This window comes from Trichoderma harzianum (assembly GCF_003025095.1).
Source record: "Trichoderma harzianum CBS 226.95 unplaced genomic scaffold M431scaffold_2, whole genome shotgun sequence".
In the NCBI taxonomy this organism is placed as follows: Eukaryota; Fungi; Ascomycota; class Sordariomycetes; order Hypocreales; family Hypocreaceae; genus Trichoderma; species Trichoderma harzianum.
The window spans coordinates 2,492,492-2,503,191 of record NW_020209250.1 but is presented as its reverse complement, the minus strand read 5'-3'; the positions used below and the strand labels follow the sequence as shown (position 1 = coordinate 2,503,191).

Sequence of the window (10,700 nt, the reverse complement as noted above, 5' to 3'; positions counted from 1 at the left end):
GCAAACGAGGATTATTTTCTTGTTCATGACTTACTGGGCTGATTCATAAAAAACACTGTTCGCGTGACTTTTTGTAAGGAGTTGTTTCTTCGTAGTAGGAGTAAGTGAGGCTTGTTTGGGCGGATGAGCAGGGCATGTGATTGCTTGGACGCTGGACGCGCAACATATGCTGTTTCACATGTCAATATGACTAACACAGTGGCCTCGCATCGAACAAACATCTCACGACTGTCGGTCTTACAATGAATTAATAATTCAGCAATTAGGCTTTTGGCACTAAGACGGAGCTGGTGTCCTTGGGTGTGTTGCAATTGATGCGATGGGCGGCATTAACGTGAGGCTTGCATATGTACAAGAGCACTGTATTGGATTCGCGCATCATTCGCTGCGTGCCTTGCGTGGTTCCCCACCGCCCTCTTCGCGATCGCTATCTAAAAACTCGTTTTCAAATTGAAATTTAGTAGAAAACTGGCAGATACTGAAACGGCACAGACAACAACAGCAGGTACTAAAGAAATATAGACACAACAACAGGTACTAAAGAAATATGGACATAGTAGTAGACGCTAGAGAAATATAGCTGGAGTGGCTGGTACTCGGAAACATTGAAGGTTCTGGTATTACGAAGCAGGAAGACGGAAATGGGAGGGAAACATAAAAGAAAAAAAGAAACAACAACATGTCATTGGGCTGCGTGGGAATCGATTGGGGCCTGGCGCGTGCTGCAAGATCTCGGAACCCGTGGCAACGGCAATGACGTGCAGGGGGTGTGTGTTGCATTATTTTGGTGATTTGACGAGGACGGGCTGAGATAGATAGATGGGAATGAGGCGACTTGTTCACGATCTGGTGACTTGATGGACGCGCGAAAGTGTGGCAGGGGTGTGTGTGTGTGGCGGGGAGTTGTTGATATGATACGAGGAAAGATTATAAAGAAACGCCAAAAGAGAGAAGAGAAGTGAAATTAGTTGATAGGGCGACGTGTTTGATAAAGAAGAGGCGTAGAAAGAGCGAAAAGTACGCGCGCGGTGCTGTCTGGTGTCTTTCGCGTGACTTGGAGGGCGTTTTTGGTGGTAGTTTGACCTGGCGGCACGCGGACACGGTACACGCTCTCCCATGGATCTTAGCGGTGTTGATTGTCTGGTGCTTTTTCTTGCCCGGTCTTTTCTTTCTTGCTCTCTTGTATGTTATGCAGGGTGTTTTTTTTTTTTGGTTTCAAGCGTTTCTCTTGTAATTGGCGCGAAATGGACATGAGTGAATGACGGGACACGGGGGGTGGTCGCTGATCGGTTCAGGCGGACGGATGAATTGCTGTTTTGTTTCGTCCCGTTTCTTTTCTTTTCTTTTTCTGACTGAGCTTTCCCGCCTTCTTTGCTTTTTTCTGCTTCTTCTCCCCCTCTCTGGACCGCGCTCTAGATGCCTTGACTCTCTGTTTCCAGTGGTTCATGTTGATTAACACGAAAAGTGCCCTGTAAGCCACTGTCAACCCCGCCATCGCTAAGCTGCCGCTGTCTTCTAGCGGGGAACTATAAGTGCTATCACTGCCGTGGGACGGGACGCTGTTTCTGCTCAAAGTAACTGCCTACATATTTATTTCTCCGCCAACGCCAAACTTCCCTGTCCCTCCCCCGGATTGTCATTTTTACCTTAAACTCAACTGAATATAATTTCTTCACATTCCCCACGTACGACGTCGGGATTGAAGTTGGTGCTTGTGCTTGTGCTTGTGCTTGTAGCGCAACGATCGTTCCCCGGTGGCGCAAAGAAAAGGGCGGCCGCTGCTTAGCTATCAAATACTACCTAATACTGCGGCACGGTGCGGGCTGGTAGCTCCCTTCAACTAATAAATCGAACGTCCAGGCTTCCGCCGTCTGTGATAAAAAGCGACCCTCCCTCTGGTGACCTCACAAACCGGGCTTTGGGTTAGCTTTGCTGCTCTTCTCCTTGACTTATACGCATAGCGAGCGCACGCTCTTCGCATTGGACGCGGCAACCTGGACCATTTCCACGCCGTAGCCTCGCCGGGTCGCTCCCAATGGACGGCGAAGAGCCAACGCAGGGTAAGATGACGACGGAGCCCGTTCACGGCGCTCGACTGGAAACGAAACGCTGACATTTCTTGTTTCTCGCAGCGACGCAAAACGTCCTCGACCCGCGCAGGGTGGGCAAGCAGAACTCGGGCTTCTCCGACGAAGACATCTCGGACATTGTCTGCGTGCTGTACCCGCACTCGGAGTGCGCCCGCAACGAGGTCCAGCAGCTGGCCAGGATCGGGTCGCCCTTCATCATCGGCAAGGACGAGGCCGACGGCGTTGAGCCCGACTACGAACTCGAGGACCACCCGAGCCGCTTCGAGTCCGACCCGACGAACCATGGCAACTACGCCATCCTGCTGCGGCTGTCGAGCCAGGCCAAGAACCCTGCGAACGGCTTCGTCTTTGGGAGGAACAATGCTAGGTGCGACGTCGTCTTCGTCAATGACCCGCTGCGCAGGATCAGCAACATCCATTTCCGCATATACGTCAACGAGTACGGCATCGTCATGATCGAGGACAAGTCCACCAATGGCACCTTTGTCGACGACAACCTCCTCACTTCTCGCCCCAAGGAGCTGGGCAAGCCGCCCATTACGAGGTGGACGTTGAGCTCGGGGTCCATCATCTGCATCTACCTACATAATCACATGAACGACCTTTCCTTTCGAGTCCGAATCCCGCGCCGCGACGGCGAATACGAGAGGGCATACGCACGACAGGTGGAGGAGTACTTTGCTCGCCACGCTTTGCAGGTAGAGACCATCACCACGGGGCCCGGAGGTCATGTTGATTTGTTCAAGACAGCTCAGCAGCAGCAGCAGCAGCAGCAGGCCACGCCGCGGCGCCTGGAGCGCCAGCCGTCTGATCAGCGTTCTCCTTCAAAGCCCAAAGATACCCGAGCTGTGCGACGAGAGTGGACTGGATCCGGCAAATACAACAGGATAGGCATGATTGGCAAGGGAGCCTTTGCGGTCGTTTACAAAGTCACATCAAAGTATGACGGAAAGCCGTACGCTGCCAAGGAGCTCGAGAAACGCCGCTTCATTAAGAATGGAGTGCTGGACCAAAAGGTGGAGAATGAGATGAAGATTATGCGCAAGGTGCATCATGTAAGTCGTGCTTTTAAATCATTCATCATGGCTGTGGTTGGCTGACGTTGCATCTCTAAAAAGCCCAACATTGTGCGATATATGGAAAACTTTGACTGGGACGATCGACTACTCATCATCATTATGGAGTTTGTGCCTGGAGGGGATCTTGGAAAACACATCGTAGATTATGGCCCCTTTAATGAAGAAGACTCAAAGACAATGGCCCAGCAACTGCTGAGTGCCCTCGCCTACTTACATCGCAATAACATCACCCATAGAGACGTCAAGCCAGACAACATATTGATCAATACGCTTCAGCCTCTGGACGTCAAGCTCACCGATTTTGGCCTTTCAAAAATGGTGGACACTGAGCAGACATTCCTCAGGACCTTTTGTGGCACACTGCTTTACTGTGCGCCAGAGGTATATACCGAGTATGTCGAGTACGATGACAATGGTATAAGGAGCAGAGGGAAAAAGGCTCGCCGTGTACCGGGCCAAAGGTACAATCATGCCGTGGATATCTGGTCTCTAGGTGGCGTCCTCTTTTATTCGATGACGGGGCAACCTCCATATCCAGTCAAAAGCGGCATCAGCTATTCCGAACTGCTGCATAAAATCATGACGGAGATGCTGGACATCCGACCGTTGGATCAATATTCCATTTCCTCAAGCGGTATCGATTTTCTCTGCCGCATGCTTCAGAGAAGGCCGGAGAACCGTGCGACAGTAGAGGAGCTTGATGACCATCCATGGCTGGCCGGCACAACTATTGAAGCCTCGCAGTCGTTTGATGAAATTACCGACGACGAAGACTACTTAGATCCACTACTCCAGTACGAGGCACACGAACATGCGGATGAAGATGACCGAGTGAGCGATTCCATGGGAGAAGAGGAGGAAGAGGGGGGGAGTGAAAAGGGGAAAGGAAAGGAGAACGGAAACTATACCTTTGGCCGAGGTACGCAACCTCGCCTCTTTGGAGAAGTTGGCGCTTCCGCCTTTGTCAACTCTGGAGCTGTACCGGAGCAGCATCTCAACCTCCCCGTCACAAACAGGAACGGAGTGAGCGGCAGCAGTGGTGGCAGCAGCAGCAACTTCGAAAGCCAAGTAGACGAAGCTTACGATTCTGGGGATTCCGCCGCAACTCTCGTTAAGCACCGTCGTATCTTCCGACAAGACACAAGCGTGTCCATTGCCCCCCATCAGTCTGCTGACCAGTTACAAAGCCTGGTGGAAGACGTCGCCTCACAAAACCTGAATGGCACCGGATCGGTGATAAGGCACGTGGAATCATCGTCACTCTACTTGACTGCAGCATCAATGGACTTCAACACGAGCAAGCGCAAGCCCCCGTCGGTTGAAGCCAGCGACGAGTTTGATAGCACGCCTACCGGGAAGCCAACCATCAAGAGGCTAAAGTCCGAGGTGTACACCAATGACCTTTCCGAGGAAGCCGTCGAGGAGTGCAAGCTGCTGGCCCGCATGCCGCCGATTCAGAGATCGGGATCGGGCCGTCAGATTGACGGGCCGGTGAGCAAGCAGCTGTTTTGGGAGCAAGACCGCAAGACGTGGCACCTCAACTATCCCGAGATGACGCAGCTCCAGTACCAGGCGTTTGTCCAGGCTGCGCGCGACAGGGGCGAACAGTTTAGCCCGGGCAAGACGCCTCTGTGGAACTTGGCGATGAAGTACTTTCCGCCTGTTGGCCCGGCAGAGAAGCAGAATGGCCAAATCAACTCGCCGATTGTGGGCCAGTCTCCTGACGAGGACGTCGCCATGGATTTCCCCCCAACCGCCGTACAGCCTGATGAGGATGCTGAGCCTTTCATCCCGGATTCACAGAATCTCGTGGTTCCTGTGCAGAAAGAAACACAGGCCAGGGCCATTGGCCTGATAGAACCTGATAAGAGCTCCTGCATTCAGGGGATCTCATGTCCCATGACAGATTCACTAGTATCATTTGGCCGTGGCCTGGAGAACACCATCGTCTACGAGGAAAGGACCGACACAAGAGTGCCAAAGTGGGCCTTCAAGATTCTCCTATGGAAAGAGGGCTACGATCCCGCCAAGGACACGACCAAGACGCCTCCTCCCTGGGCCAAGGACTCTACACCAGACAAGGACTCCTACTTCTGCTGGATCTCATCCAAAGCCACCAATGGAATCCATATAAATGGACATGCCCTCCCATCGGCCGATGTAAAGAGCCCTGCATCAGCCTCAGTGCACTGGGCCAAGCTCTACGCCGGAGACACCCTCCTCGTATGGGGCACACCCTCCGTTCAACTTCAGACCAAGTTTGTCTTCCGCTGCTTCTGGGGCGGCTCGGCTTGCCCGCGCCCGGCGAACCAGCAGAATCTCGAGTTTGCGGACGCTTCCCTGGCCGAGAAGCTCGACGCCGCCTGCCTGCGCACGGAGAAGCGCATTCGTGATGTTAGCGACAAGCTCGCCGAGAAGCGCAGCAGGATCAACGACGCAAAGGCCGAGGACCGGGAGCGCGTCCGGCGGCTCGACTTTGAGCGCGAGAGGAGCCACGCCTTTGAGCAGAACCGGCTCGAGGCCATTGAGCTGCTGGCCTCGAGGCAGGGTAGCTCGTCGAGAAAGGGCTCGCCTGGCAGCGTGGTGACGCCGACGACTATGTATCATTCGAATAGGCTGCAGTCGACTATGATTCGGCTGAGTCCGGAGAAGGATACGCTGCGGTCGCTTCGATGAGTGGGTAATTTACCATTCGTGGTCAGCGTAATCATTTCTTTACCATTTCCTTTGCCATTTTCTTCATTCTTCATTTCCATCTCCTTTTGTGTTAGTGGTGTACATCAACCAAAAAGCCATGTAAGCAACGCGTGAGCAAGCATCATGTCTTTCTATTTCCTTTTCCTTTTCCTTTTCCTTTTCCAATTTTTTCTCTTTTTGTCATCTGGTGCTTTACATCTATCTTCCCTGGGAAAAAGCTGTCTGTACTCACGCGGAAATGAATTTGGGTTCTTTTTTCTTCTTCTTTATTAGATGAGCAAAAAAAGGACGTATGAGTTGGATGGGCTGGGACAGGCTGGACGGAAGGGGGGGCTTAGGAAACTTGTCGGAGGGAATATTCTCGCGGCGCAGGCTGCATTTTCTTTTTTTATTGACTGCCATGCGCGTATTCATGCATAAAATGGGCATCTTAGTATATCGGCGTTGCAAATCCCAGTATAATTTAGACCATTTAGCTAATGCAATCTCAACTTCAAATCGAGATTTCGCTACCTCATTTACCTTTGGTGTTGATGCCAACAGACATTTCTGAACCCCTTTCTGGCCAGTAAATTGAATGCTAATCGCGCTGAGATGAGAGTCTCAATCTTCGCCCAGCTATATCGCTTCCCATAATGTCCATCCTTCACCCCCCTGAAAATCACTAGCATACCGCTCTTCCCTTGGCCATGACAGCGAGCAACGACGTTCATACATGTTTGCCAAGTTTCAGAAAATAAGAAAAAGAAATAACAACGCAAAAGCAATTTGGGCCTGTTAAAAACATCGCGTAGAGCCGTGAGAAAGAGAAAAAAGTCTATACAAATCAGACGTGGCTCATCCACAGCAACAATGGCGATCATCAAAAAAGAAATAAACGTTGAACAGCAAATGTAAATTACCCACCTACCCCAACTTTGTAAATCTCTCACAAATCTACTCGGAAGATGGCTCATCATCGCTGTTTTTGCTGGGAGCGTTCTCCTTATCAGACTCGTCGTCCAACATGATTTCGGGTCCAGCGAGATCAGCTTTACCCTCTGCTGAATTAGGCGATGAGTTAGTGGCAAGATTGCTGACAGATGCAGGAGAGATGTCGATGTCGTCGAATTCTGTGAATGGTTAAAAATGAAAACTTCGCACGAGTGACGTGGAGTTATCGACTTACCAAGCATGTTGGACTTTTTCCCTGGTGAGCTCTCTGGGGAATCTGGTTCTTCTATGATAGGCTCAGGAATCCAGTATGGCGTTGGCTTGGGCAATTTTGTTGCACTTTGATAGTCCTTTGCCCACTTGCCAGGAGTGCGATGGGTCCGTGTGCCAAAGAAGCAATAATCATTTATATCAGGAAAGGTTCGTTTGCGAGGTTCATAGTAAGGATTACTACTGGGCTGAGAGTAATCACTAAACGCACTCTGACTGAACGAAGAATCGTCTTGCATTGTGTGGCACTCAGGGTCAGACCGAGAAGAGAAATTGCTCCAGGGGGACGTCTTTTTGAATGTAGACTCTGCTTTTTGATCTCCTCCAAATGGAGACGTATAGTACCTCCAACCACCCCCGGACGATTCTGGGGGACCTTGAGATTGGGAGCCAGAGGTTGGTGAAAGGGGAGTCTTTTGCGATTCTCGTTCCTTTGTGGTGTCGGCATTTGTCGGGTTGAATGTATCGCCAGTGGTGCGAAGCGGTGGAGCGCCATTTTCATTCCCATTTCCGCTCTTGGAACCATAATTGAAAGTTGAGTGGCCACCTGGCCGGAATCCTTTGAAACCTTCTGTGGTAGGACTGGGAGTTGTGGTAGAATGATATGTGGAGGGCCTTGAATACCAATAATCTCCTCCAGCATTGGACGTGGGGGGCAGCCACGAACTTGCTGGGCTGTCCTTGGAAAAAGCTCCCCTGTAGCTTCTCTCTGGTATGGTTTCCACGTATCCGTCCTCGATAGCAGCAGAGGAAGGCACCTTGTGAGAACCTAGTGCTCTTGGGTAATACCCGTTTTGGGATTTCACCGGCGAAGTTCCATATATACCCACCCGACTTGGTATGGTATCATCGTCGGGCTTGATATCTTCTTCAAGAATCTTGGCATGCGATGAGGCGTTGCTTGATGTTCGAGAATCTGAGAGACGAATATCAACCTTCGACCTAAACTTCACAGACTTGCTCCCGGTAGATTGAGCTGAATCGTCGGTGGAAGCGTGCCCTTCCGTAGAATCGTCGGACACCTCTTGAGAGACATCAGAGCTGTGATCTTCTGCAGAGCGATGAAGACGACCACTCTGAGAATTTCGTCCACTAGGTGCCGTTGAATGAAATTGATGGCCGCCATCCGGCTTCTTTGCTTCTTCGATGGGCGAAACAACATCTTCAACGTAGGGGGACTGATATCTTGGCGTAGTCGGAGTATCAGGAGAGCTACAGTATTGACTTCCTGGGCTAGCCAGAGGGCTTCTCTGTGCGCGCCTTTGGGACGCTCCAGTAGGGCGAACTGGATAATATGGGGAGTCGGGGGAAGAGTTTGAGGAGCTCAGCTGGGGGCCACTTGTGGAAATCTTTAGCGTGTGTGGCATCTTCTTTCTTCCATAAGAATCAATCTTGTCATTCTTATCGCCACGAGCCGAGCTTAACAAGATATTGGATTGGTCGTCTTTGTTGCTCAATCCTTCCCTTGATTTAAACGGATCAACCTGCTTGTAATTCTGAAATTGACCACGGGCAGCAACCGAGTGTGCGTAGTTCAAGGAGGAACGATTTTCTGGAGCCTGTAATTGGTTAATGTTTTCGTCTTAAACCGATGTCTTTATGAATAGTTGGCCAAAGTACTTACAAAATCAACTACAGAGAAGTCTGCAACGGTCTCAGCTGATCGGATCTCTTCAACACATATCGAGCAATAGTTGGGAAAGGGCTTATCATCCTTCGAGATCGGGTGATTCTGATGGAAATCCTTGGATCTGGCAGTGCCGCAGCCATAACAGAAATGATGTTCCAAAATCCCTTGCTCGACGTTTTCTTCAAAGCAGTCTTCACAGTAGTTCTTGGAGGGCCTGTCTCCTGGAATGACAGGGCGCTTGCGGTGATAGTCGGAAGAGCGAACCTTGCCGCAGCCCGTACACAAGTGATGGCGAATTTTCCTCTTAGGGCTTCTCTCCTGCTGAATGGTCGTGAGTTGAGACATAGAGGACATCATTGTCAAGTCATGAGGCTTGGAGGCATCCGGGGCTTTGGGTTCCTTCTGGCGTTCCGTACCCAATAAAGAGTTCAACCGAGTGTTGAGTTCAGTCTGCAGAGCTGACAGATTACCCTTTAAGGTAGCATCCTCGGGGTTCTGCGAAAGTTTCATCACCACTTCGTCGAGTTCGCTTTGAATATGTTGAACTTGCTGAGAAATTAGGTTGCGCGGCTGTGGTGATGTCGTGGTATTGGTAGAGGGCAGTGGGCTCATTGGAAAAGGTACAAATTGATTACAGCCAAAAGTAGAATCATTGCCAACAGTAGAGTAGTATTGTGTCTGAGGGTACACAGAGGCTGTGGGAAAAGCAAACATGGGTTGATAGAATTGCTGCGGTTGAGCTCCTCCACCAATGTGAAGCTGAAGAGGCCTGGCAGAGGCGTCCGAAGCAGTGAGATTAGCAGCTTTTTGAGAGTGCCTAGACGTGGCACGGGGAAAGGTAGCTGAAGATGGGATGGAAAAAGCAGGAGAAGAAGCTCTCGTGGAGGCTGGGCTTGAGGACGACCTCCCACGAGACTTCGGGGGCTTGGAACTGTCCCGTTTCGAAAGTCGACGCGTAAGTAATGGCACTTTGGCCCGGTCAGGTGTTTTCTGATCATCTTTCGGAGAAGGAGCTCGTCGGTCATTCTTCTTTTCTTTGACTTGCTGCTGCTGGCGAGGCTTGGATGATTTTCGGGCTTTTGGCGTCTCATCAGCATCTTGAGTGTCTGATCTTTTGCTCTCTGCTTGAGATACAGCCGAGGACTCGGCCTCACTGGATTCGTCTTCGCCAGCGTCATATTGAATCCTGACGCTCTGTGTGTGGATCTGATTTTGATCCGCTACTCTGTCTGCACGTTCAAAATCGCGGCGTGTGGGCAAGTTGAAAGCAAGGCTGAGGAGATCAACGCCGCTGTCATCAGCTGGGTCCTTGCGCCGATTCTTCTTGCTGCTGCCCATCGTGCCAGAATGTGAGAGTGAGACAAGGAAGATTTGAAGAGAAGAGGTGATCTTGGAAACAAAGAAGCGACGGGATCGAAGTGAAGAAGAAGTGTTTGGTTGAGAAAGAAGTTGGGAGAAGAGAGAAGTACAGGAAGGTTAGTGAGTGGGAGAGAAGATGGAAGAAAAAAAGTGAAAGTGAAGTGAAAAGTGAAATAGCGGGTGTGACTTGGGATGAAAACGCGCCTTGCCTCGAAGATGCGCTGTAGCAACAATGTTTGCCAGCTGGCAAGCCCGTTGCTCCCGCAGCTGCCAACATCGGTAGCCGAAATTATGCGAATCTGAAGGCATGATCGGGAGAGCTTCGAGGACTATGTAGCCGATGATTAGATGCATCCATTGGAAGGTATTCTGATGCCTCATCAAAGTGGTGCATCCGATGTGTTCCATCTGTTGATTTGGTAGACATCGATCTTGGTTTCATTCTGCGAAATAGGGGCAAATCACATACACCGTATACAAACTGCTGCTATTTCATTCGATACAGTTTACATCAAGCAAACAAACATAGCTAATCAGCAATCGCTTTGAAAAGACTGGCATGATTTCTTTGCAAACAATGAAATTGATGTACATTCTAGACCATCTTTTGCCTAGATATATAGGAGCACCCAAGCCATGATT

The 10,700-nt window shown here is 50.5% G+C and overlaps 2 protein-coding genes across 2 annotated transcripts; one reads left to right on the top strand and one right to left on the bottom strand.

The window, feature by feature from the left end:
* Positions 1-2,035: 2,035 nt before the first annotated feature.
* M431DRAFT_478444 (hypothetical protein) lies at positions 2,036-5,845 on the top strand (the record flags this gene model as incomplete). The annotated part of the gene is made up of 3 exons (XM_024915674.1): positions 2,036-2,060; positions 2,133-3,145; positions 3,209-5,845. The coding sequence occupies 3 exons, from the start codon at positions 2,036-2,038 to the stop codon at positions 5,843-5,845; spliced, it is 3,675 nt and encodes a 1,224-aa protein (XP_024779041.1).
* A 765-nt stretch (positions 5,846-6,610) lies between these two features.
* M431DRAFT_301840 (hypothetical protein) lies at positions 6,611-10,345 on the bottom strand. Its single transcript, XM_024914160.1, has 3 exons — positions 8,694-10,345; positions 7,035-8,628; positions 6,611-6,909 (listed from the first exon to the last, which is right to left on the bottom strand). Exons 1-3 carry the CDS (start codon positions 10,035-10,037, stop codon positions 6,803-6,805), a joined length of 3,045 nt encoding a protein of 1,014 aa, XP_024779040.1. The 5' UTR covers positions 10,038-10,345; the 3' UTR covers positions 6,611-6,802.
* Between the last annotated feature and the right edge of the window lie 355 nt (positions 10,346-10,700).

What these genes read in the sequence shown, in the direction of transcription:
- M431DRAFT_301840 (XM_024914160.1), bottom strand. Translation starts at nt 10,037, where the DNA reads ATGGGCAGCAGCAAGAAGAATCGGCGCAAGGACCCAGCTGATGACAGC. An exon ending in ACTTCTCTGTAGTTGATTTT is followed by an intron (nt 8,629 to 8,693) that starts GTAAGTACTTTG and finishes AACCAATTACAG; the next exon opens with GCTCCAGAAAATCGTTCCTC. An exon ending in GAAAAAGTCCAACATGCTTG is followed by an intron (nt 6,910 to 7,034) that starts GTAAGTCGATAA and finishes CGCCTAATTCAG; the next exon opens with CAGAGGGTAAAGCTGATCTC.